Source organism: Pangasianodon hypophthalmus, chromosome 23 (assembly GCF_027358585.1).
Source record: "Pangasianodon hypophthalmus isolate fPanHyp1 chromosome 23, fPanHyp1.pri, whole genome shotgun sequence".
Taxonomy (NCBI): domain Eukaryota; kingdom Metazoa; phylum Chordata; class Actinopteri; order Siluriformes; family Pangasiidae; genus Pangasianodon; species Pangasianodon hypophthalmus.
Window position 1 is genome coordinate 3545001 of NC_069732.1, and position 27500 is coordinate 3572500.

Below are 27500 nucleotides of genomic sequence, written 5' to 3' on the forward strand. Positions count from 1 at the left end.
CTGTTTTTCTTTTTTCTTTCGATCTTCTCTTCTGTCCTGTCTCTCTCTCCCTCTCTCTCTCTCTCTCTCTCTCTCTCTCTAATTCTGTCTCTCTTTCTGTCTCTTTTGTTCTGTCTTTATCTCTCTCTTTCTCCTTTTTTCTGATGCTTGAATAGAAGTGGATCAAAAAGGTAAAGACCACAATGAACATAAAATCCACAGATCCCCCTCTCCTCCTCTCATTCCCCTCTCCTCTCCTCTCCTCTCCTCTCCTAACCCAGCACCTTGTGTAGTGGTCATGTTCGATGTTCGCTTCCTTGCCCCTACCTTTGCGTTCTTCCTCTTCTTTTCTTCTTCTTCTTTCGTTCTTTTCTCTATCTCTTTTCCTGGTCCCAAATATCACCTTGAGGCTGTCCCATTTCTCGTTTTAGAGTTCAACAGTGTGCTCTCGAGTGTCGTTATCGATGTGGACTCAACAGCGGCCTCTTCCCATAACGCTTTGCGATATCGTTGAGGAATAATTCAGAGTCGACGGGTTTACTGACAGCAGAGAGCAAGAACATTGAGCAAGAACGTGCGGGTTCATGAGGCAGGACGCAAGTGTGTAAACTCACCGTGGGTTTTATTAAAACGATTGTAAATCCAGCAATCGTAATCAGGTGTACGGGCAAAACTCAAAAACCAGGAAACAGGAAACAACGCTTGACAAATCATGATAAATAAACAACGATAAATAAGCTGCAATAAGAGTTCACGCTGAAACAAAGAAACAGAAGGGTATACAAACACACTAATCAAAAACGAACACAGAACAGGTGAACACATTAGGACAACAAACCAGTGGCAGGACAGGGGCAGAGACAGGAGTAGAAAAACAAACAAACAAACAAACACAAGCACATTGCTCTTGTCTCATGACCATGACACGGAAGGGGACAAAGTGTCTCCCATCATTAATTTAACTTGATTTAAGTTTTCACCCCCATTTTCCTCCCTAATGTAGTCTTGACCAATTCCCACCCACCAACCAGCATTACCCAATCATACGACAGCTACTAACTGGGGAGGGTGAAGGCTAACACATGCCTCCTCCAAGACACGTGAAGCCAGCCAACCACATCTTTTCAAACCGCTCCGTCACAGGGCAGGATTGTACACTCGGAGGAAAGCGCTATCCGCCCTCTTCCACATATAGGCATGATTGACCTCTGTTGCTCTGATTGACAGGGGAGAGACACAGCATGCCCCTCCCACCCAGAGAGCATGGACATTTTGGCTCTCTTTGACTTCCATGGCATCACCGATAGGAAGAATACTTTTATGGAGCCGACTTTCTCAATTTCCAAGCAACACACAGAGTCAAGATCACTCGACCTCGAGTACCTTTGATTTAAAAAGCTCTTAAGTCTTGAGGATGCAAAGAGAGAATCGTATCAGCGTTGGCTAATAAAATCACACTTTTCGCTGAGAGAAAATGGAAGACAAGTTGAATAATATATTTTACGTGCAATGTAACGACAGAGCATAACATCTCGAAGCCAAGATGATGGCCAACACCTCGGTGACGTTTTGTCGAGGGTACAAACACGATGTGCCACATTATCATAAACTCATTTCTTTCCCTTAGTCTGTATTAGTGCACTTAGCTAGTTAACTAGCGTGCAGTACGTTATTACGTTACATTAGCTAGCACTGCCAGTAGCCGACGCTCTTTTTTTTTTTTTTTTTTTTTTTTTTTTTTAAACTCATTCACGCTTTTAAACTGAAACACTTCCTTACAATAGATTTGCACTTTCTCGCTCTTAGTGAAGTGCAGAATTTATGCAGAACTGCGGGGTGCCATTTGGGACAGTTCCTATTTCTATCTCTCTCTTTTTCTCTCTCTCTCTCTCTCTCTTTCCTTCTTTCTCACTCTCTCCCTTTCCTGCTTTCGTTTTTCTCTTCTCTTCTAACCAGTACTCTGCAATCCTTCTAGATTGTTCTCCTTGCTTCAGATGACGGCAAACACGCACACACACACACACGCACACACACACACGACTAACCTACATGCAGTAATCGGTGTACAGTACAGACACGCAGGCACACACATGCACATGCAAACTTCATGGAAGACCTGCAGACACTCATGCACACTCACACACACTCACACGCACTCACACACACACACACACACACATATCACTTTGTGCTCAGTGACAGGAGTCTCTGCTGTGTTCCATCAGGTCATTTCTCCTTGCAGCGTTGAGTCATACTTCATATTGCTTTCCTGACACGTCCTCCCCTCCCCCACCTTCCTCCCGTCCCATTGACTATGATTTATTCATTCCTTTATTGTTTGCAGTTAATTTCCAAATCCAGATCCGAGCGACTCCTCTCTACACCATACGTACGAGATAATCTCTCAGCCCCCTCTCCCCCAACCCCCCTCCCCTGTCCCCGTCTCTTCCACGTCCCCTCGTTCGTTTTTGCTTTCCTTCCTTCAGGATGCTCTTTAAATTGTGTGTGTTGTTGTGTGAGAGTTTGTCTGATTAGTTGTGTGACGCGCTGATACTCAGATCCGCTCTGCCCTCCACCCGCGGCACTCTCTTCTCCCATTTTTAGGTGCCTCAGTGTCTGCTTTCTCTAGCCTACCATCCACCTTCCCCTTCCCCCTCCCCTCTCCCTCCTTCTGATTGGTCGATACCTCTCTCTCTCTCTCTCCGATCTCTCGTGTTCTCATTATATGCAGGTTTTCAGAGTCTCCCTCAGACTAGATCATCCTCATCTTCTTCTTCTTCTCTCTCTCTCTCTCTCTCTCTCTCTCCTCACACTCTTCCTCTCCAGCTTTCCATCCATCACTGCCATCGCTCTGCCTTTTAATCTACAATCTTTCGGTCCAGCTTTGCTTCATGCTACATGTGTGGGTCCAGAGGAGAGGCGAACCTTGCGATCGCAATCGTGGGCACTTTAAAATGTTGTCCTGTCGCCAGTCAGGTGCTCCCTCAGGGAGGAGGCTGCCTTAGTAGGCAGTGATTTTGGGAAGCTTTTGAACTCCCGAGGTAAAGGCTGTCCTTTCTGGACTATTTCTTCCAACCGTTAAAGCTGCAGTAGGTAATTTTTGTCAATCTGCAACAGCAGGGTCTATCTGCAGATCCCAGAACACAGTCTTTAAACTGATATATGGAAGAAGAAGAAAGTCAAAGAGTTTTTCTAGTCAGCTAGATAATGTGAGCAAACCTGACAGGCATATTTATACCCTTTCATAATTTTTACTGCTAAAAAATTTATATCCTTTCATAATTTTTACAGCTAGCTTACTTTAAAAGAGAGATGTATAAAAAGGATGCATTTGAGTTATCTAAGAGCCCAAAGCCACACCCACTGATCCTATGCAGAGACCACGCCCTGTCCTCCAACCAGGTGTTTTTTTTGTGAGGATGGTTGCATTTTGTGGTGAATTTCAAGTCTAAGGATGTGATGTCAGTCAGTGATCCTGTGTGACGAAGACTCCAATCCAAACCCAGCAGCTCCGACTTTTTAATCCTACTGACTCCACCCCTTTTTTTTTTAAAACAAATATTAAAGGTGTGCATCAGGACTGGGATCGCCTAAGCGGGCATTTTTTACTTTCTTACAGGTCGAGATCAGTCAGATATGAAGCTTTGCGGGAAAAAAGAAAGACCACGTTCGTTAAGATGAGAGTGTATATATGGTCTTGAAGCGGCATTTACTGCTTTTATTCAGCATCAGTAACTACTTTATCCTGGTCAAGGTGGTTTAAATGACTTTTTTTTTTTTTTGAGAAATAGATCCAGTTAAGTTCATCGGAAAATCACAGGTGGGTACAGACACTAATAGCTGTTATTTGGGAGCACATCTCCATTACATACTGCAGCTTTAAAGGTGTTGCTCAGTTGTGTTTAAGCAAATCAATCTATTCTAATTGCAGAATTAAGTGTTCGTTTTTTACACTCTAATCAGTTGAAATCAGTCATTTACACGAATAGAACACTCGTTCACCACCTTTTTCTGGGGTAACAATTATCTCTAAGCAGTTCTGCCGGCTAATCAGAAGTTTCTGTCATGACGTGTGTCATATTAGACCTAAACTGGGTGTAAACTGGGTCGGAGTGGGATTAAAAGCATCCCGGGTAATTTACCCTCTAACCAGATGCCACGTTTGAACCCCCCCCTCCTCACCCCCCCCTCTGGATCTCAGTCCTGGCCCATTTCCAACCACGCTAACCGCCCATGTGTTTGCATAATCTCCCTCCTGCCTCTCTAGCTCCACTAATACGCATATGTCCCATTTAGACATCTGTATGGATGTATCTTTGCACTCGCACGCCTGCAGGTTTGTTTCGTTTCTCCACCTTAATGTTACACAAAAACACTATTTCCTATCTGTCTCGCTTTAATCAGGCATGTAGTGGAGGATAAGCACTGTTACCTTAAACACACACACACACACACACACAATCACTTATCATTTGCATCAAATCATCCTCTGTTTAACTTTTATCACCTATCCTGACCACGCCCACTTCTCTTCACTCAGCCCCCGTTGCTTAAATCTCTAACTTCTGGCTGATTTATTGCATCACATGACTGCCACGTCAGGAAATCACTCATGGTGTTACCTTGAAAATATCCCGTAGATCCGTTTTCCACGGAGTTCCTGAACGAGTTCCTGCGGTGGAAACTCAGAGTTTAGGGTTTACCTGCATTTTTTTTTTCCATTACATCCCTGTGCCTCATCCCTTCTTCCTCTTCTCCCTCTGTCCTGCCTTTCGCTTAAATTATTCCTCCGTCTCCGGGTTCGTGTCACCGATGGTCTTTAACACACGTTGCCTTAAGGATCGATCGATCGACAGATTATAGACTCTGGGAATGTGCTTCTGTACTCAGGACCTGTCACTGTTAGACAACTAGTAACATGCACACACACACACATTTACACACACACACACACACACACACACACACATACATACACAACTTTATACCTCGCTTTCGTGTCCATGTTTTATGTAGGGCGCATCAGAGAAGGATTGATATGTACCACACACACACACACACAGTGAAAGAGGTAGAGTTTGCATTTGTGTGCATATTGTTAAAGCAAAAAGGCTCAAGGGTACACAGGTGTTTATGAATTTTAATGAGAGAGACTCAGATTCAGATAGACTGCTCTGTACATGAAGTACCAGACCAGAGAGAGAGAGAGAGAGAGAGGATTTTAGTGGTTTTTTTTTTCTCCAAGATGAACGTCTCAAATCTGGAATTTATCTGTTTTTTTTCCAGAACAGTAGGAAGATGTTAAATATTTGTAGGCTGTCCATCAAACAAGAGTCATAAACAGGAAGTAGTAATAGGTGTAACATCAACAGTGAGGCGAGGACGATGCAATTTTCAGTGTCAGATGATACAGAATCGCACTCAGCCATGTTGGACAAAATACTTTAAAATGTAGGTCACCAAGCCAGACATCACACTCCGGAAAATATATTTCAAAGCCATCCAGGGGGGTGGACAGTTTTAAAGTTTATCATCTCACTCCACATATGCTGCGGAGTCTCATGCTTTCTTTGCTAGGAAACATAATTAACTAGGCTGAAACACAAACTGAAGCATGACAAGCTAGTTAACTAGTTAACAAGTGAGTGCTCCTTTTAATGTAGCATCAAAACAGCAGCAACAACACTTGATCTGTGGCACATAAAAGACGCTATTCCAGTCTGTGGCTGAGTCGCTAATTGCTCTTCATTGCTATTTCACTCAACATGCTATTAGCGATGTTCTGTATTTTAATCCGTTCAGTTACTATTTCCACATCCTTGCATGAATAATTTCTGGTGTCATTCAACCAGGAAATATATTAAAGAACTGGAGCAAGTTATGCCTAAGAGTATATATTAAAGTAAAAAAATATAGATCTAGAAAAGTCAATTAGCGCATTTTTTCCTTTCTCCGGTTAGTGGACAGGAGAAAAAAAACACATTAGCTGAGAAAAAAAATAATGCATTATCTGCTTGTCCTGGTGCTCAGGCTACTGATTTGTCCACTTCTCATTCAGAGATATTTAGCTAGCTGTACTACAAACTACATGGCAATGATAGATTATAGTGGAAATTTATATGAGCTCATTATGTAAATGATTTTTATTAGTTACTAGAGATTACGGTAATAAACATTTGGCCAGTGACTGCATATGAAACATCTGGGAAAAAGAAATACGTACCCTGAGGCATTAAAAGCCGTGTTGATCAGCTGTTAATGAAAGCTGATATTGCAGGTTGAAATGATAACCGGTTACATGTGTAGCGAAGCCGCTGCGCTGCACTGGGTCTCGAATCCCGTCTCCTCAGACACCTTCACCTCGTACAGGGTTTCAGCGAATGATGAATGAAGTAAAAATATGTCAAGTGGATAGAGTACGATAAAACAAATATGAGATTATTCAGCATATTTAAAGATTTTTAAAAAGCTTGAAATTGTCTCATTCTGTTGCCAGATAATGTTTCTACTAAATAAATACAATAAAAAAGTCTAGAAATAGGTTTAATAAACGTACACTTGTTCTATAATCTCATAATGAGATATATTACATAAATTTGCCTGTGTTCGAGATATCTTCATTTTTTTGCAGTGCTATCGTTCGTCATTTAGAACTCTCGCCTGATTGGCTAAACACAGTGGCCTCATTTGCATAAAGCTGAACTCTTCTGACAGTCCTCACGCTGATCCCCGAGCACGCTGCTGAAACGTGCAAATGGACGTGTACCATGACTTTACTGAACTTCCTGCTTCCCAGTGCAGATAATAATAACACTTACAGCATCACACATCTCACACACACACACTGTCTCACTGTTTTTTACTTAACACTAATTCAAAAGCAGCAGGACGACAGGCTTTTCTCCACTCAGCGCCTCTATGTGGGTCTGTAGTGTGCGCGCGCGTGTGTGTGTTTGTATGTCTGCATATGTACCATACGTGTGTGTGTGTGTTTTTTGACACACATATGAGTGTGTATCTGTGTGTGTGTGTGTGTGTGTGTGTGTGTATACGTATCTATGTAGAACTATCATAGCTAATCTTGCTGCCATTGTCTTTAACCTCTTGCCGTCCGCAAACAGGCAGGACTTAATGTCGGAGCGCCGCTAGCCCACGTTAACGCAATGCTAATTCTCATTTCACAGGAATAACCTTTGACCTTTCTCCGTTTCCATTCCTCTTCCTTCCTTTGCCTACACACACACACACACACACACACACACACCACAACACTCTTCTTTTTAACAGATTTCTGACTCTCTCTTCCTTTCTTGCTTGCTTTTAAACTCGCTCACACGTTCACACACACACACACACACACACACACACACACACAAACACTCTTCTTTTTCCAGATTTCTGACTCTCTCTTCCTTTCTTGCTTGCTTTCAAACTCGCTAACACATTGACACACACACACGCTTGCACACACACACACACACACACAAACACACAGACAGTTACATTTTCCTCTGTGCCTCTTTTTCTCCCTCAAGCCCACATGCACTCACGCATACAAATACACTCACACACTGACACACGCCATGCTCACACATGCACTCTCTCTCTCTCACACACACACAAACACACACACACACACACGTGCATGCACCATTAGCCATTCTGCGTGGTGAAGGTGCGATGTGGCGTGCAGCACTCTGCCCCCTGCTGGCTGTTCACTTCACCTGCCAGGAACAGGTGCCACATTCAATTAGAGCAGCAGGCTCTCGGTGGGAGGGGCTGGACCAGGTTTACTCTGGGCTGCAGAGTAGTACACACACACACACACACACGCACACACACACAGCTCTTTACAACAGCTACAGTGAGTGTTTATCACCAGATGAGATAACTCCACCCATTTTTCAATCGCTGACTAGTTACTGTGGAGTGGCCGGTGCTGCAGGTACGACAGTGCAGTCTAATGCCAAGTCAGTCCTTTTCCCAGCTGTTTCTCAGACTCTTACAACCTCTGTTTGTTTTTCTAGATCATTATAAGCTCATTAGCTTTTCTACACCATTAAAATCTTGTTAGTTTTTGTTAGAATGTTAAAATGTTATTACGTTTCCTACGGCATTACAATTTTGCTCTAAAGCATTTCAACTGTGAAAGTTTTCCACAGCAGCAAAACTTTTTTTAGATTCACTGGAACATCATTATGTTTTTAATTAAACTTATTGATTTTTTTTTTCTTTCTTTCACTTTGAGGGCTTCTCAACTTTTTCTTTTTTTTTTCTTCTTTCTTTTTTAGAACCTCTTTTAGTTTTCTTACCTTCTTACTTAATTCATTTTTCTGGAGCCCTCTGCCAGCCCTCATTACTTTTTGTTTTGAAAATGTGTGTGTGGGTGTATATGTGTGCATATATATATATATATACACCTACATTGTTATAACTTTATTTTTTAAGGTTTTCTAGAGCATGTTTTTTTTTAGAACATTGCATCCTCATAGTTTATACCTCATTTGGAAACTTATTTCATTTTTCTGGAGTTTTCCATCCTCATTATTTTTATTGAGATGTATGAACCAGAGATGTATGCCCAAAATTTTTTTTCTCTAGATCACTGGAACCTTACTAGGGTTTGTTCTGAACATTAAAACCTCACTCCTTTTCTAGAGCATTACAGACTTGCTGCGTTTTCTATGTAGTAGGATCCTCGTTAGTTTTTCCAGAGATGTGTACCTTCATTACGTTTGTTCACCTAGATCATGGGAATCTTTTTTTTTTTCTTTTCTAGTGCATTAAAACCTACCTAGCTGTCTAGAGCTTGAGAGATTTCTAGAGTTTTCTAACAGATGTATGTCCTCATTGTTTTTTGGGGGTTTTTTAGAGATCATTGAAACCATGTTAGTGTTTCTTGAACTATACACATATTTTTTCTGTCGAGTGTTAAATCCGCATTAGCAGCCACCATGCAGACCTGTTGGAGCCTTATCACTGTGATTTCCATTAGACAGCCGGATGAGAGTTGGAGATTGTGTGAGTGGCTGCTGTTTGGGAGGCTAATTGGCGAAGGGAGAGACAGACATAGAGAGAGAGACAGACAGAGAGAGAGAGAGAGAGAGAGAGAGAGAGAGAGAGAAAGTACACCTACTTTATACATCAGTTGAAATCTAATTCATTTTTCTGGAGCTCTCAGAACTTTCAGTCCTCATTACTTATATTGTTGGATGTTTACATATAGTTTTTCTAGTTAGTATTTTTTAGAACCTGTTTCATAGGGCGTTAGTTCTTCTACGGTTTTAGGACTTTGTTCGTTTTTCTAGATCAGTAAAACTGTCGTAGTTTTCCAGATCATTGTTGCCTCACTACATTTTTACTGTTAGGTAGTTTTTTTTCTGGTATGAGTGTTCAGTAAAGCTGGAAGATTTGCTATGGGGTGTTGAGTTAGCCACAGAGCCTGGTGTTGGTTTTGTCTGCATAGAAACTAGAGAGCGAGAGACAGAGAGAGAGACAGAGAGAGAGAGACAGAGAGATTTAGAGAACACCTACATGAGGATGGCTAGAAAAGAGCACAGGTCAAGCTTAATAATTCCATAAATCCCCAGAGGTCAGCTCAAGACCTCTCAGAAATTTTTAGTGCGTGTGTGTGTGTGTGTGTGTGTGTGGCATAAATCTCAGCAAAGTGTGTTCACTGTTGGGTGCAAGCTCTCAACAGTAACCCAGACCTGAGATCTGTGTCATGGTTGTATAGTGAAAGATTTAGGATGTGGTCAGTGTAATGGGGTACAGACTGACCTGTGTGTGTGTGTGTGTGTGTGTGTGTGCTGGATCTGTCCCAATTCCTTTTCAACACATTCTTTATGGGTCACCTACATAGAGCAGGTCACCGTTCTGTTCTGTTCTTTGCTGTGCATTGCCATTTCCTGTTTCTCCGAGGAAGGTACGGACGATGCCTAATTCTCTCCGAAAAAAATCTAATAATATCTGCTATGACCTGTTCTTATTTAGGATTCAATAGATCCATCACGAGCGTTCATCGTCGCATTACAGTTCAGAAACTTCTGAGATACAGTCAGGTCCATAAGTATTTGGACAGTGACACAATTCTGGTAATCTCTGTACACCACCACAATGGATTTGAAATGAAGCAGTCAAGATGAGATTGGAGTGTAGACTTTCAGCTTTAATTCAAGTGTTTAACAAAAGTTTTGTGTCAATCATTTAGGAATTACAGCCATTTTTTACAGAGTCCCTCCATTTTCACAGGCTCAAAAGTAATTGGACAACTGAATGATAAGCAGTTCCATGGCCATGTGTGGCCTGTTTCCTCATTATTTCATTACAAATTAAGAAGATAAAAGATTCTGGAGTTGAATTTGCATTTGGTAGCTGTTCATGGGAACTCTCAATGTGCGGTCCAAAGAGATGTTGATGCAAGTGAAGGAGGCCATCATTAGGCTGAAAAAACAAAACAGACCTATTAAAGAGATGGCAGATACTTTAGGAGTGGTAAATCAACAATTTGGTACATTCTTAAAAAGAAGGTATGCACTGGTGAGCTGGAAGACCATGGAAGAAACCTAAAGTGGATGATCGAAGAATTCTTTCCTCATTGAAGAAAAAACCCTTCTAGCCAAACGTCTTAGCCAAGTCAAGAACACTCTTGAAGAGGTAGGCGTATCATCGTCAAAGTCTACAATCAAGAGACGCCTTCATGAATGTAAAGACAGACGGTTTACCTCAAGATGCAAACCACAGGTAACACTCGAAACAGAAAGGCCAGATTAGACTTTGCTAAAAAAAAAAAGGCTGACCAGTTCTGATGCAAGATTAACTTGTACCAGAAAAACGGGAAGAGATGAATATAGAGAAGGAAAGGAAGGGCTCATGATCCAAAGCATACCACATCATCTGTCTAACATGTGGAGGCAGTGTTATGGCATGGGCATGTATGGCTGCTGATGGAACTGGGTCACTGGTGTTTATTGATGATGTGACTGCTGATGATGTGAAGTAGCAGGATGAATTCTGAAGTCTATAGATGCTTTTTGCTCAGATTCAGTCAAATGCTCTAAGACTGAGAGGACAGTGCTTCACAGTACAGATGGATAATGACCCAAAACATACGGCGAAAGCAACCCAAGAGCTTGGAAATGGAAGGTTTTTAAATGGCCGAGTCAGTCACCTGACCTCAACCCAATTGTGCTGCTTTTCACTTACTGAAGACAAAACTGAAGGCAGAAAGACCCACAAACAAGCAGCAACTGAAGGTGGCTGCAGTAAAGGACTGGCAAAGCAGCTCAAGGGAGGAAACTCAGCATTTGGTGATGTCCATGGGTTCCAGACTTCAGGCAGTCACTGACTACAAAGGCATCCAAATATTAAAAATATTCCTAATATTTATGATTATGGTAGTCTGTCCAATTACTTTTGATCCTGCAAAAATGGAGGGACTCTGTAAAAATGGCTGAAATTCCTAAATGATTAATGCAATATTTTTGTTAAACACTTGAATTAAAGCTGAAAGTCTACACTTCAATCCCATCTTCATTGCTTCAGTTCAAATCCATTGTGGTGGTGTACAGAGGCAAAATGACCAAAATTGTGTCACTGTCCAAATACTTATGGACCTGACTGTAAATCTTTTCTCTTTTTTTTTTTTCGTTTTTTTGCATAGGTTTTAAATGCTACACTGAACTGCACAGAATTTCAGCCCTTGTGGTTATGGATATTATGCAAATATTTCTCTCCCATAATGAGCAATTGTGGCGTCGGCTCGCCGCTTTTAGAGCTGCACAGCAAGATCCAGTTTGAATAATAACAATATTATCCGTTTAGGCAAAACGAGACAGGGTACGAAAAAAGAAAGAAAGAAAGAAAAAAAAAAGAAAGAAACTATAAAATAAACATGAAACCAATATGGAAATTCAATAAAGGCGCACAATAAAGCACGAGTTACACAAGTGAAAAGAAAACAATTAGAAAGTATTTTAAAGTCTTGATTAAAATAACAAGAGTTAAAAACTAGTTAGAGGAAAAAAGAGAGAGAGAGACTCTTCAACTGTTTTTAAGCTCTGGTAATGGGGTAAGTGTGTGTGATGAAATGTCTGTGGGCAGTGAGTTCCTGATCTTTGGAGCCAGCTCAGTCCCTCAGCGAGTTCAAAATCTAATTTGGTGTAGACTCTGTGAAGTGTGTAAGGCTGCAGCGAGACATTTAAAAGCTAGTAACGCCGTTTCGGAGACAGCAGAACAAGCAGGATGCAGCCAAAACCTTGTAATTCACTCCCTCTTCCTCGACGCCGTGGAAACGCCATCGGCGGCACGGAGTCCAGATTGGCGGCCTCTCGTGGTCTTATTATAGGAGATCCAGTGAAAAGTGCATTACAGTAGGTTTGGAGCGAGGAGACAGTGCGGGAGTTTCTGAGGTACGGCGAGGTCTAGTTTTGAAGAGCAGACGTTTTCGGGTTTAAATCCCAGAAAACACAGAGCTACTGTAGCGTCCAAATCCTCAACACTGAGGCGTGTTTTCTCCATCGTTCAAACTAAATGCTGACTGATTTCACTGTTAATTCAGAAAGACTCTCAGAATTTCCTGATTGTTAAGTTTATTCATTTTTCTATTGTTTTTCAATTTTTCTATTGTTATATTTATAACAATATATTTTTAGATTATTATTTTAACTGTATTGTTAATTGTTATATTTTATTATTGTTCAATATATTTCTTTATCATTATTATTATTATTATTATTATTATTATTATTATTATTATTATTATTATGTTTTGGTATACTTACTTTTAATTTGTAATTATTATTGGCATATTCTATTCATTTGTTAAATGCATTTTCTATTTTATTACTTACTGATATGTTTTATTACAGTTAATACTTGTATTGTGCTTTATTACTGTCATTTTTATTTTATTGGTCATTATATTTTATCATTATTATTATTATTTATTTATTTATTTATTTATTTTACTTATTAATGTTAATATTTGCTTTACGTCTTAATTTTATTTTCCACTGAAATAAAATAACAAAGCTAAAATTATGTGAACTCATAACCTTTGTTGGCATATACATGTGTTTTTATTTATTTATTTATTTATTTATTTACTTACTTATGAATAAAAGTCGTTATAGGTTGTCCTAGTGTAGCTGTCATAGTATAGCTGTGACAACAACAAAAAAAAAAGTTGTGATCATTTAATCTTCATCTTCTCTCGGAGTGCTGTTCCTTGGTTTACCCGCCGCTTCCCCAGTGAAAAAGCCCACAAGTTCCTGCCCTGTCCTGATCCTCCACACCCTACACCAGCTCCTACACCATCTCCACCGTGTGAGTGTGGATTATAACCGACCTGCTGTAGTCTCCTTTACCCTTTACCTGTCTTACAATTCCAGTGATAACTAGCGGACTAACATCGCTATCGCTAGCCATTAAATAAGATTCGGTATAAAAATAAAGTCCTACATTCCAAGAAGTTTTGATGTGTAGACCCAGATTTCACCGGCTGTTTAGTGTTTTTTTTTTTTTTTTTTTTCTGTGCTTGAGCAGTGATGACATACGAGACAAACCCTGATGTCCATTACCTTTTTCCCCAACTGCTGCTCATGTGGCCTCAAGCAAATCATTTAACAGCAGGCTGCTTTTCCGGTGCAGCAACCTGGCCACTGGTCCTCTTTAACCCCAGCATGAGGGCTTCCGAGAGAGTAACAGCCCTACCTACCTACCTACTAAGATTAGAAATACAATTTAAAACCTGCAGACATACCGAGTTCCCCTCAAGCTTTCAGACCTACTTTAAAGCACAACATACAACGCTACTACAGACCTCCATGTCAGTGCCACCAGCCAAGTAACACCTGATCAGTGATGCTGGTCCTGTCAGGGGCTTATTTTATTGATAGATGAGGCTATAGTCTGAAATTTTAGACCTACAGCGTGCACCAATATAAACTGATAATCTGGCCAATAAATATAGGTTCAAGGCAATGTTCATATTGTCAAAGAACCAACCAGACTGAGTTCCTCCTGTTGTGCATAGTTTCCCTCATTTCCACACGATTTTCAACTAATTTCAGCAAAGTAGATGTACGAACTGGTCCACACTGACAATTTGCTAGTTAGCATAATATATGGAGTCTCTCCTGAAATATACTGTCTATCTTTGACTTAAAGGTGCGATAGTTAATTTTGTAATTCCAAACTTGTACAAATAACCTGGAAGATATGTAGAACATGATTTTAAAAAAATTCATTAAGCCATGGCCTTAGCACAAGTGTATTAAGACATTGAGAAAACCCATTTGGAAAACAGACTTCTGGTCTAGAATGCTTGTTTGTGTTTGGACACGCCTCCTGTCAGTCTTTTTATAGACACTCTACTCTACGGGCCACTGTAAATCCTGGGGGTGGAGCTTCGTGAACATGGGAGGGAATCATTTAAATGTTGAACTCAACTAACTGATAGAGAATTAACCTTGGGGAAAAAAAAGACTAATTTTGCCTAATGTACTTAGTTACAGGATGTAAAAGTTTTTAAATGTCCCCTCTCTGGTGCTATTGTAAGCTGCTTATGGAAGAACATAGGTTCGAGGTAACTATGGTAAGGCTGTGCTCCGCTCCCTCAGCTGCGAGTGGCGAGTAATACACCTTCAGTAAAGGTGTACCACAATCAGTTGTGGATAAGGTACAAAAATCCTGTACCTGATTGAAACTTGAGCTACCTTTGGTAACATGAAGTCTCGTATTTACTTTTAAAGTGTAAAAGTACCTGCTTTCAACTGTCAAATTTATTTTAATTATATTCTTTTTATTGATCAGTTTCTAGAGACCTCTCTGAGCACACACCAAACCAGGAGTTTAGGAGTTTATAAAAATGGACAAATATTCATATTTATTAAACGTGGCAAAAACTCTTTCCTCAAATTAGATGGCGTATTTTTTGAGATTTTCTCTTCTCTTCCTGCTGAGAGGCGCAGCCTGCATTTGGAAATAAATGAGTCATTCCCCAGCCTCATTTGATCCGCTGGGCATTTTTGAGCCTTTCAAAGCTCTAGCTGTATGTTATACACGGCTCACAGCTAGCTTTCTCTGCCAGTTAAAAGGCTCTATCATTGATTCGCTTCAATCTGAAAATGTGTCGTGTTCTGATATTTTAGCCAATCCAGTTTTCTCCTACATCACACTAAGTAATGCTTGACACGCTGCAGAAAGTAATGGAGTTAAAGTAAGATATTTTGCTTAGTAGTGGAGTAAAAAAAAAGTACAGAATTAATGTAGTGGAGTAAAAAAAAAAGTATAGACTAAAGTACAGTAACAAATTACTTGTATGTATTTACTGAACACAATGCCACTACCTGTATCTGTTTAGTGTTCCAAATATTCATATCTATACCTGTATCTGTACCCAAAATGGGCGTGGCCTAAACCAAAATAGTTTTTTTGTTTGTTTGTATTTCATTTGAATACAAACTCTATCACTATTCTCTTGTGGACCTGCTTGTGATAGAACAAAATTTAGTTCTGTTTCCTGAAACATAAAGAAACTAGTGATTTAAACCACCGGGACCTTGACCAGGCAGTTACTAAGGATGAATGAACGAACACTGTAAATGCATCTTATACGTCTTTGTTGTGTCCCGTGACCTTCATATCTGACCACTTTTTGAAAGTAAAAACCTCCTGTTCACGTGATTTTTTTTTTTTAGACACCATCAGATACCCTGTGAACCTTTCTCTCAAGTTTTCTAGGAAAAAAAAACGAATAGCGCATACCTTCAGTTTGTATCCGTATGTGTATTTGTTTAGAACACATAATCGGTTTATTCCCAAAAAAATGTATTTGTATTTGCAGAATTCAGGGCTGTGTCCCAAACCACCAAATGCACACTAAACAGTGCTACGTTGACTCCACTACATTTATTTGTTGAACTTTTTGAATGAATTGTATTCCTACGAGTAGTTTTAATGCTGGTTTCTTTTTACTCTTACTCAAGTGAACTTTTAAAGACATTTTATTTCATTACATTAACCTACAATCTTCCTGTCATTTATTTTCCCCACGTTTTATAATTCACTGGATATTCTGCTTGCTTTGTTCACTAAGATTCCTCTTGGTTCTTTATTACCTGTCACATGTTTTCATGTTTGACTCTTACAGAGGCCACGCCCTACATCGCTACCATTTACCAGTCAAACGTTGCCTGTCACATTAAGGTGATCAATGACCGAGATGGATAAACCTGCGGAATCTGTGCTGAGGCAGGACATGCACGCTGGTTGCACACAGAACCAATATTTTACCTCCAGTTGGTAAAAATAATAGATATGTAATGCATTGTCTAGTTTTCCTTCCCGGAAAATGTCATTGGCATGTACAAGAATTCCAGGTTGAACTTGAGAAAACGTGACGGTTGTATTTGTGTTGTGTAACATTACGCATTGTACAGATGTTAAAGCTGGCCATGGTCCATTTCTCATCCTGACAGTGAAGCTGAATTAATTTCTGTTTTGTAGTTTAGTTAGTTAGTCTCATGACTGTCAGTATCACCGCTACATGTTCTATAAGGTAGCCTAAATCTGATGCTGTGCTACGTTCCACTACATACATTCTTATTCTTACTCAAGTAAAGTACCTGATAAATATTTTTACTTCTGCTTGAGTAACTCTTTTGTATAACGTAACAGTAATTTTACTTGGGTAAGATTTTTGGTTACTCTACCCAACTCTAAGTGCACTAAATATTAATGACACCATGAAACTTGACAGAAAGGTTCACAGGGCATGTGGTTGAGGCTAGAGGTGAGCATTGGAACCAGGATCTGGTGGAACTCAACAATAAAAGTTACGTGAACAGGAGGTGTTTAATGCAGTAGTGAGCAAGCAAGTGGTCAGATATGAAGCTCACAAGAGAAATAAATGATGTGAAGCATTTACAGCCTTCATTCCTTCATCCTTAGTAACTGCCTGGTCAGGGTCATGGTGGTTTAATTAAAGTACTTTCTTTAGAGTAGTTTCTTTATATTCTAGGAACTAAATATGTTAGAAAATATTGCAGGCTGTTCCACACAAGGAAATAGTGCTAGGGTTCATATATAATTATAAAGCAAAGAAAAACGGTTCCGGTTTAGGCCATGCCCACTTTGGGTTTAAATACGAATACAGATATTTAGTATACTGTTATGCAGTTTGGGATGCGGCTCATTTGTTCTCATGTGTTTCAGAAGTTACAGAAGTGTTCTGAGGAAAAAAAAAACTTTTATTGTGTCTGTCACAGTTACAGAGTACCCGGTCGAAAAAACAAAAAGCTCTCGTTTGCTCAGGTGTAATCTCACAGCGAGCTGCGCTTTTGGCTTGTGTCTCACAGCAATAAATATGTTACACACCAAAGACAAGCAGGCGTCCCAGATGACTCGCTCTCATCCCGTATAACTGAGTATGAAATACAGAAAATACAGAGAAGCTCACAAACACCTAGCTAGTTAGTCCCAGGATGGCTATCATGTGTTCTGTAGCTCATCATGGCTGGCTAAAGATATAAATTCCACAACAAGGATAAATCAGCTGAGAATAATCTCCTCTATCATTAACCAGCTTCGCACCAAATCTGAAAAAAAAAATGAATGCCTTACTGTTCATCCCGTTTCCGTGCGGGTTTCCTGAGGGTTCTCCAGGTTCTTTTCACCTCCTAGCAATATAGCAGTAGGTGGACTGGCTAAGCTAAATTGCCGCTAAGTGTGATTGCGTTCTGTGCTCTTCGATAAACTGGTGATGTATGAATGTCTTTCCTGCTCATCAGACACAAAGCTAAAATTTCATCAGTTCCAAATCCTTTTTCCTCTTACACTGTAATAACGCTCTCTGTCCCCTGATTGGCTGCCAACTCCTGTCTGTCACCTTGCAGTCAGACTTCTTTTGTGCCTAAAGTTGGGGCGTGATGACGTTTGCTATATACACGCTGAATGAATCACGTTTACATGACTCTAAGGATGACTCATATCAGCTCAGGAGCTTTTTTGGATTTTTTTTGTCCCTTTTTGGGTTTTTTTTTTTTTTTTTTTAAAGAATTGAAAAGCAGTAATGCTTTAAAAACCAGGTGGAATTTGGATGGCTGGTTTAAATCTGTGTGATCTTAAAGGACTACTCCAGTGTTTTTCAACCTAATCTCTATGCAGCAGAGCTGTAAACAAGAATTTCAAATTTTCTCTAAGAATAGAACAGAAAAGCTGTGTGCCGTCTCATTTGTGGCTGTGACACTTACACTACACTTGAGATCGGGTTTAAATCACTGGATTATTCCTTTAATGATAGGTATCTTAAAAAGCAGTAGTTCTTTAAAGGTGGAAGCTGTGTATGAGGAAGAGGCTCTGTCAGTGTCTCGTCGTCTAAGCTGCTTGGCTTCGTCCTCACAGTAAATTTTAGTGTGTGTGTGTGTGTGTGTGTGTGTGTGTGTGTATTCCACTTACAAGTCAGGGTTATATTCACAAGCAGCTTATAAAATCGATTAGTGTAAGGCCTTGTAGTGTCGTAAAGAACCGGCGGGAGTTTATCATGGAAATCCCCACCATTTTTTTCCTTCGCTCTCACACTTCGGGTCCCCTGTGATGTAACAGCGCAGATGATGCCGGCTTCCTCTATCTCTATAAACCCCCAGCGAATCCCTATCCTCCTCTCTCTTCTCATCCATTCCCTCTCTTCTCACTCCTTCTCTTCACTCCCATTAGTTCCTTCCTACTATTTTTAGTTTCTCTATTACCCTATTAATCTGTTTTTTTTTTACTCTGTGTTCACACTGGCAGTGACGCGACGTGACAAAGCGGCCTCAAGTCGCTCAGTTTCATTGAGAACTGAAGATTTAAAGTGACGGGGTGATGCGATGAGTTCGAGCTGAGTTTAACGTCATGCTAATGAGAAGACAGTTGACATGGTGACGGCTGAAGGGATTGAGGAATTACCACGTTTCGTTTGTTCCTCGGACTCCCTGTTTGTTTGCAATATGACATTGCGACAAAGATTCTACACAGAAGCCTACAATGCAGAGTTTTCTGTCAAAAATACTTCCACATAGAAAAAGTTTGGGTTTTTTTGGAAGCTAGGAACCCTGAACTATTCAGTGAATCCTTAAAGAGTCATTTTTGCGAAGAGCGTATTGTTAAAAGCTCTATACAAAGAACGTCAGAATAAGAATAAAAATAACAATAACTGTGGTGGATGTCAGAATCAGAGATTAAATGTTTTTAAAACATATAACTATTTTACCCAGTATCAAAATCACGATTATTTAATACAATTATTCTGTCGATTTAGGAGCAGAATACACTTATTGTGTGTTGGAATTTAAAATCCCAAGCCTGATTTCTTCACCTTGCTGTGCTGCTCTTTTTAAAACAAAAGTGTATTAGGTGAGAAATAACACACGTGCTATGCTGATATAGGAAAAAAATCAATGAGGACCTAAAACATCATGTTTCATTCCTTATATACAGCAATTTCAATGTCAAACTTCAAATGTCAACAAGTATATTTTTAAAATTTGTTAAAGAATAATGTGCCTTTTAATCCATTTATAACTATATATATTTATACTTTTAAACTAAGTTTAGTATATATATATATATTTCTGGGTTTCTGGAGGACTAGTGGTCAGGCCTCAGCACTCTCACCGCCGCAGCCTGGGCTTGATTCCTGGCCAGGGAACTAACCCCAGCCACTGGGATTGCACAAGACAGTGCACTTCCAGTGCCGGTCCCAAGCCCGGATAAAATTCTGGAGGGTTGCATCAGGAAGGGCATCCGGCATAAAAACTGTGACAAATCAAATATGCGGAGCAATGATCCTCTGTGGCGACCCCTAATGAGAGCAGCTGAAAGAAGAGCAACATATATATATATATATATATATATATATATATACAGTACTGTACAAAAGTCTTAGGCACATACAAAGAAATGCTGTAAAGTAAAGATGCCTTCAAAAATAATGAAATTAAATGTTTCTACATTTAAAAAAAATACTATAAAGAGCAGTAAACAGTAATAAATGAAAGAAAGTCAATATTTGGTGTGATGATCCTTCGCTTTAAAAAAAAAATAGTATCTGAGGTGCAGTGTGTGCAGTTTTATAAGGAAATGAGCTGGAAGTGTTACTGAGCATCTTGCAGAAGCAGCCACAGTTCTTCTGGACACTTTGACTGTCGACTCGCTTCTTATTTCTGCAGCGAAACCCAGCAGCCTTCATTATGTTTTTATCTGAAAAGTGTCTCTTATGGAATCTGCTGCTCTCTTTACTGACATACAAACATTTTTCTGTAACATTTCATTTTGAGCTGGAAAACTAATGTTTGGAATCTAAAATGTTTTTGTACTGAATCAATAATGTAGAAATCAGAAAATAAACATCTATAACAAAGTTTGTATAAAAAAAAAATAGGGTGCCAAGACTTTTGCACAGTACTGTATATACACATAGTTTGTCTTTAATTTGTCTTCTCTGTCAAGATGTGGTACAATGTAGTTACAGCTTTACCTCTGACCGTGACAACACCCTAACACTGGAGACTCCTTCCATAAATGTTGAATAAATGAATCCTTACACAAAACTGCGTATGCTGTTGCTATAGAAACCATAAGGTATTAGATAGACCGAATGCATTAATATAAGCCTGTGATTTGCAGCTGCACTACTGTCAGAGCTGCTGTTATAGAAAACTAATTAACACCTTCTGACCAATCAGAATTAAGTAGACCATATAGTCACTGTATACAGTATAGTTTGTAAAAATAAATAAATAGATAAATAAATAAATTTAAAAAAGCGTTAGATTCTTATACAGCAGATATGATATGATGAGGAAAAGCAGAAACAAGTGACAGAAGAAAAGTGTTGTGAGTAGTTTGGATACGATGACCTCTCGCATCCGAGTGTGTTGTGGAGACCAGCAGTGTTAGTGATGAAAACATCGAAAGCAGGTGATTTGTCGCACGTGTGTGTTATGGATTGTGTGTGTTATGGATTTATCACCCTCGTGCTTATTTAAAGTGCAGTGTAGCAGGAGAAGGTGTGATGGAGAAAGGTGTGATACACAGTGTCCTCGCCGTGAACGATTTCATCTCCTTCTTCGTGCAACGCGCTCATTTCGAATTCTTTAATGAAAACATTTGCTCGTGTGATGAATAGAGATGAATAGAGTTACAGCTGGGTTCGAGTTTTTTTTTGGTTTGTGAAAACAGTGAATGGCTGGAAAATAAAAACCACACAGCAGTCAGTGAGCTCAGGAGATCAGGCCACGGGTGAAAGACATGACTGCAGTGTAAATACGGAGCTACTGTCCTCCGTCCTCTTCTCTTCTCTCACCCACTCCCTTCTCTTTTTCCTTTCATTTTCTTTTCCTTTCTTTTTCTCTTTTCTCTTTTCCTTTTACTTTTATTTCCTATCTTTTGATTTTGCTTTTACTTTCCTTTTCTCTTTTCTTGCTAGCTTAATTGTGTTTTCCCTCTCTACTCTTCTGGTTCTTTCCTTTCCTTTTTTTTCCTTTCCTTTCCTTTGTTTTCCTTTTTTGTTTCTGTTCCTTTCCTTTCCATTTCCCTTTCTGTTCATTTCCTTTTCAATTTCCTTTCCTTTCTTTTCCTTTTCCCTTTCTTTTCCTTTACTTGTTCTATGTTTCTGTTCCACTGCTTTCTATTTTCTCTACTTTCTTTTTTCCCATCATTGTGCATCTCAATTCTGTTTCTTCCTCTTCCTTTTCTTCCCCCTGATTTTTATTTCCCTTTCTGTCTTTTCCATGAAATTAAATTATTTTCCTTTATTTCGTTCCTATCTCTTTCCTGTTTTCCTTTTTAATTTCATTTATTTTTCCTTTCTCCTTTTCTTTTTTCCTTTTCTTTTGTTGCCTTTTGCTTCTCATTTCTTCCATTTCCATTCTCGCCATTAACAGTTTTCATTCCCTTTTCATTTAATTTCTAATTCTTTTCCATTTTGTTTACTTTTCATTTTCTCTCTCTCTCTCTCTCTCTCTCTCTCTCTCCCTGGCTTCTCTCTGTCCCTCCGGAGAGCTTCTCTCGGGTCTCCCCGGTCTCTCAGCCCGAGAGTGTGAATCTGCGTCAGCCGGCTAATTCACACTGCTCCCATGTGGGTCGCCTTCTTCAGAGAACAGATATAGAAGTGAATGTGTGTGTGTGTGTGCGTGTGTGTGTGCGTGTGTGTGTGCGTGTGTGTGTGCGTGTGTGTGTGTGTGTGTGTGTGTGTGTGCGTGTGTGTCAGTGTGAAAGCTCTCCTGTACGTGAGCATGCCGCAGAGTGAGCGAGTCAGGTCCTGCTGTTGTTATGAAACATGACTGGTCCTGATGTACATTCCCATCCATGGTGATCCGAACCTCGAACCTCAGGCCTTGTGTTTATGCCGAGGCACGTTCCACACACACACCACACGTTCCACACACACTCTACACGTTCCACACACACTCTACACGTTCCACACACACTCCACACGTTCCACACACACTCTACACGTTCCACACGTTCCACACACACTCTACACGTTCCACACACACTCTACACGTTCCACACACACTCTACACGTTCCACACACACTCTACACGTTCCACACGTTCCACACACACTCCACACGTTCCACACACACTCTACACGTTCCACACACACACCACACGTTCCACACACACACCACACGTTCCACACACACTCCACACGTTCCACACACACTCCACACGTTCCACACACACTCCACATGTTCCACACACACACCACACGTTCCACACACACTCCACATGTTCCACACACACACTCCACACGTTCCACACACACTCCACACGTTCCACACACACCACACGTTCCACACACACTCCACACGTTCCACACACACACCACACGTTCCACACACACTCTACACGTTCCACACACACACCACACGTTCCACACACACACCACACGTTCCACACACACTCCACATGTTCCACACACACATTACACGTTCCGCACACACTCCACACGTTCCGCACACACTCCACACGTTCCGCACACACTCCACACGTTCCGCACACACACCACACGTTCCGCACACACTCCACACGTTCCACACACTCCACACGTTCCACACACACTCCACACGTTCCACACACACACCACACGTTCCACACACACTCCACATGTTCCACACACACATTACACGTTCCACACACACTCCACACGTTCCGCACACACTCCACACGTTCCGCACACACACCACACGTTCCACACACACTCCACACGTTCCACACACACTCCACACTCTCCACACACACTCCACACTCTCCACACACACCACACTCCACACACACTCCACACTCTCCACACACACTCCACACACTCCACACGTTTGCACTTTAAATAGAAACGCCCAACAAAAAAAACCTGGTAAAGTAGGCCAGATCTGAAACACACTCGCGGCCCAGCAGCCAGAAGGCACCTCATCCATCATAGCTCCCTAGCTGTAGTGCACTTCACTCGTCCCCTACTAACCACCATTTACATTCTTACATTCTCTCACTGCAAACACAACCATTTATCTCATGCCTTCTCTCCAATCTCTCTCTCTTCCTCTCTATTTCTCTCCTTCTCCCCCTCTCTGTCCATCTTCTTCTCTTTTCTCTTTCGATTTATATTCTAATCCTTCACACCTGTCCTTCTGTCCCTGTGTCCCTCTTCCTTCCTGTATTTCTCGTTTTTTGTCCATTTCTTAATTTCGTTTCTTTTTTTACTCCGTCTGATTTCTCCGCTTCCTTCCCTCTGTCTCTCCATCTCCTTCATGACACGTCTTTCCGTCTTTCTCCTGGTCATCATTTTTTCTGCCACGTTCTTCCCACGTATATCTCCTTATATACACATCTCTCTCTCTCTCTGCCATCCTCCCTCTGTTTTCTCTCACCGTCTTTCTCTCTGTCTCTCTCTTTCTGTCTTGCTCTCTGTGTCTGTCTCTCCATGTTTCTTTCTTCCCCTCTCTCTTTGTCTCTCTCTCTCTCTCTGTGTCTGTCTCTCTGTCTCACTCTCTCTGTCTTCACTGTTTTAATGCCATCATCCCTCCATTTTCTCTCTCTCTCTCTCTGTTTTTCTCTCTCTCTCTGTCTTTTTGTCTCTCTCTTTTTCCCTGTCTTTATTTCTTCAATTTCATGATCCCTATCTGTCTCTTTCTTTCTCTTTGCCTTTATTTTTTCAATTCCATCATTCTCTCTCACTCTATTTATCTCTGTCACTCTCTCTCTTTCATTCTATCTTTATCCTTTCCATGCCATCATTATTCCTTTATCTCTCAATATCTATGTCTCTGTTACTCTTCCTTTTTCTCTCTCTGTCTCTGTTTTCATTCTTTCAATGCCGTCATCCATTCTCTCTCTCTCTCTCTCTCTCTCTCTCTCTCCCTCTCTCTCTGTCTCTCTCTCTCTCTCCCTCCCTCTCCCCAGTCTTTGTATGTCCGGGGACTCTGTTGAGGGTTCAAGCGGCGAGTTCACAGCAGGAGGCGGAGCATCAGTCGGGGGCGTGGTGCAAGGACCCACTGCAGTCAGGTGACCGGCTGTACGTCATGCCGTGGACGCCGTACCGGACGGACATTCTGTACGAGTACGCATCGTGGGACGATTTCACCCAGAACCGCGCCACCACCACCTACAAGTGAGCACTCGTCCTCCTCATCACCACGATCACAAATATACTGTGTGTGTGTGTGTGTGTGTGTGTGTGTGTGTGTATATACACATTAATAAACGATTTGCCAAAGACTCCAAAGTTTAATTGATTGATGAACGACACGTCACACACTTTAACATTTATATTCAGATTAAATGTTGTGAAACATCCGAGAGACAAGTTAGTTCCTGTTATTACTTATGTTATAGCTGCGATAAACTGCAGTTCCCTCACCAGCCTTGCTCTTTTCTCTCTCTCTCTCTCTCTCTCTCTCTCCCTCTCTCTCTCTCTGTCTCTCTGGAAAACGCATCCTGTCATTTTACCGAGAAACCAGCATAAAAGAAAAGTATAAAGTCTTCTGTCCTGAAAACTTTCCTGTTCTGGGAAACTTTGTAAAGCACACACACCTGAGACTCCTTCCAGAAATTTTAAATAAATGTCTCCTAACAAAAAAAACAAAATAATAATAATAATCACCACATCAACGATTACACATTTTATTGTATAGTTAAACAACGATACGTTTTAATCTGTTTATTATTAGTCTTAGCCATGTGATTACACAGAATTAATACACACCTCCTGACCAATCAGATTTGAGAATTTTACTGTTCTGTGGTATAAACTCTATAATCTATTAATAAACATTTATGCAAAACATTATTTTATAGAGTGCTTTCATGGATTTAACAGCTGCCCTTAGACTTCCCTTACAAGTGAATTTGAAGTTCTTCTCTCAGTTTCAGGGAAACGTGTGAAAATCCCGGCTGTGATAATCACACACATTACACATACAGTGAATAGAGATTATGTGAAAGAATGTTGGAGTATTTCATCAAGCGATGGTGACAGTTACCCCCGTGTTAACAATTAAAAACATTTTAAAAATGACGCTCATGACGTGTGAACAGGATATTCAGTTTTAAATTTTATATGCTGATTTCTTAACCGGATAAATAATATATTCTTTAAATAACCGTGCAAAAAATATATTCTTTAAATAATATATTATTTAAATAATATGTTCCTGAATAATAATTATTATCTGACTGGTGGACTTTTGGACTCTAGACTATTTGATAATGTAATACGCCTCAGGTCTGAACGTTTCCGATGTTAATTGAAATCCTGTAGAATACATATAACGCTCCTCATCCTCCAAACCACACCAGCACCTATTAATTCTGACGGATTAATTTAATTAAGTGAATACCCCAGTGTTTTTCATCCACTGTATCTATAGTGTGTGTGTGTGTGTGTGTGAATGATTACTGACAGGAACACGTTTCCCTGCAATGACAAAAGACCAGAAAAACTATAAACTGAACTTACACTGGCAGTCAAAGGACCAATAAATGTTGAAAAAATGTGACTATGTAACGTACATTCAAAGCTAGAACCTTCACAGTGTAATAATAAGGTGTTATGATGAAACATACATGAGAGGAAATCTTACCGAAATTGTTTTTATGAAGTTTCCAACTTTCCAACACCGGAGCAATAGATTAAAAAGTAGTTGCGGTTACTTTACACTTTCCCCCAAGGTTCTGCGGTCTATTTGCAATCACAGATTCTTCCCTCAGAAAAAAGTACTCCGAAAGTCAACAGATTTACAGCTTTATTTGCGAACATCTTGGACTGAAAAACTCATGAAAGCTTTCTATAAAATCAGGTTTGGCATAAATGTTTATTAATAGTTCACCATCTGCTCTTAGACTTCTATTGTAAGTAAGTTTGGAGTAAAACTGGTGGAGTTTCCCTTTAACACACAATACTGACTCCATTAATTTCCTCCTCTAATTTCTGTATTATCACCAGTGCTGCATTCAGATTTTGCATTATGTGAGGAATTAAACAAACCCCGTGTCATGCTGTTATAGGAAAATAATCCAAACCAGCGTGGTGTGATGAAGCGGATCCAATGTTACCATTCTGAAGTTGATTATTTTCCTGTAACACTTTATCTTGAAGTGTTTAATTCCTCATATCCAACAGCAATCATTACAATTTAAATTAATTAAAGAGTGACACATCATATTTTAGTTATATTTAATTTTCGTGAAACGATTTGGTTCTGTTCTCACTTACGTTATCGCAGCTATAAACAGTCGTTCCCTCACCAGCCGCTCCTCACCTTCGCGCTCTCTTGAAGTTAATAGGATTTTTTTTTTAAATGCAGCTTGTCATGTTGCAGAGAAACCACAAAGCGTACACTTCTCTGTCCTGAAGATGTCAGAAAACTTAGTTACAGCTTTACTTCTGACACTGGAGACTCCTTCCATAAATGTTAAACATCTCCTTCACCATATCAACCATTTTGTAAATCCGTTTATCTGGAGCATCCACTGTACCAGTCCCTGTGAATGAGCTGTTACCATAGAAACAATAACGTATTAGAACGAGTGCGTTAATATAAACCTGTGATTTGCAGCTGCACCACTTTAGAGAAAATTAATCAACACCTGCCGTCCAGTCCGAACCGAGAATTCAGCAGAGCTGTGGTATAAATGTAATAATATTAATGTAAAATGTATTAAGTATTATTAGTTTTTTCCACTTATTCCTAACCTAAATAATACAAAATATTAATATAATGAAATTGTAATTTAGTTTACTCATGGTCACTACATTCTAGTTTCTTATTATAATAGAAATTAATATCTATGAATTGTTATTTTGGAGCTGTATTTTGGAGTGTCTGATGTGATATGTGCCTCCAGGCTGCCCAATCGAGTGGACGGTACGGGCTTCGTGGTGTACGACGGCGCCGTCTTCTACAACAAGGAGCGAACACGAAACATCGTTAAGTACGACCTGCGCACACGCATCAAAAGCGGCGAAGCCATCATCGCCAA

The 27500-nt window shown here is 40.2% G+C and overlaps 1 protein-coding gene across 3 annotated transcripts in view; it reads left to right on the forward strand.

Moving 5' to 3' along the window:
• The window catches only part of adgrl1a (adhesion G protein-coupled receptor L1a), a 216086-nt gene that overhangs the window by 139325 nt on the left and 49261 nt on the right, over nt 1–27500 (forward strand). For 2 of the 3 annotated variants that reach the window (XM_053228276.1, XM_053228278.1), the window contains exons 5-7: nt 156–170; nt 24423–24630; nt 27366–27500. The exon at nt 27366–27500 is cut by the window's right edge and continues 130 nt beyond it. In XM_053228276.1, coding sequence (XP_053084251.1) covers nt 156–170; nt 24423–24630; nt 27366–27500 — 358 coding nt within the window. The remainder of the gene's footprint in view (nt 1–155; nt 171–24422; nt 24631–27365) is intronic. The other variant, XM_053228277.1, reaches the window with a different exon arrangement.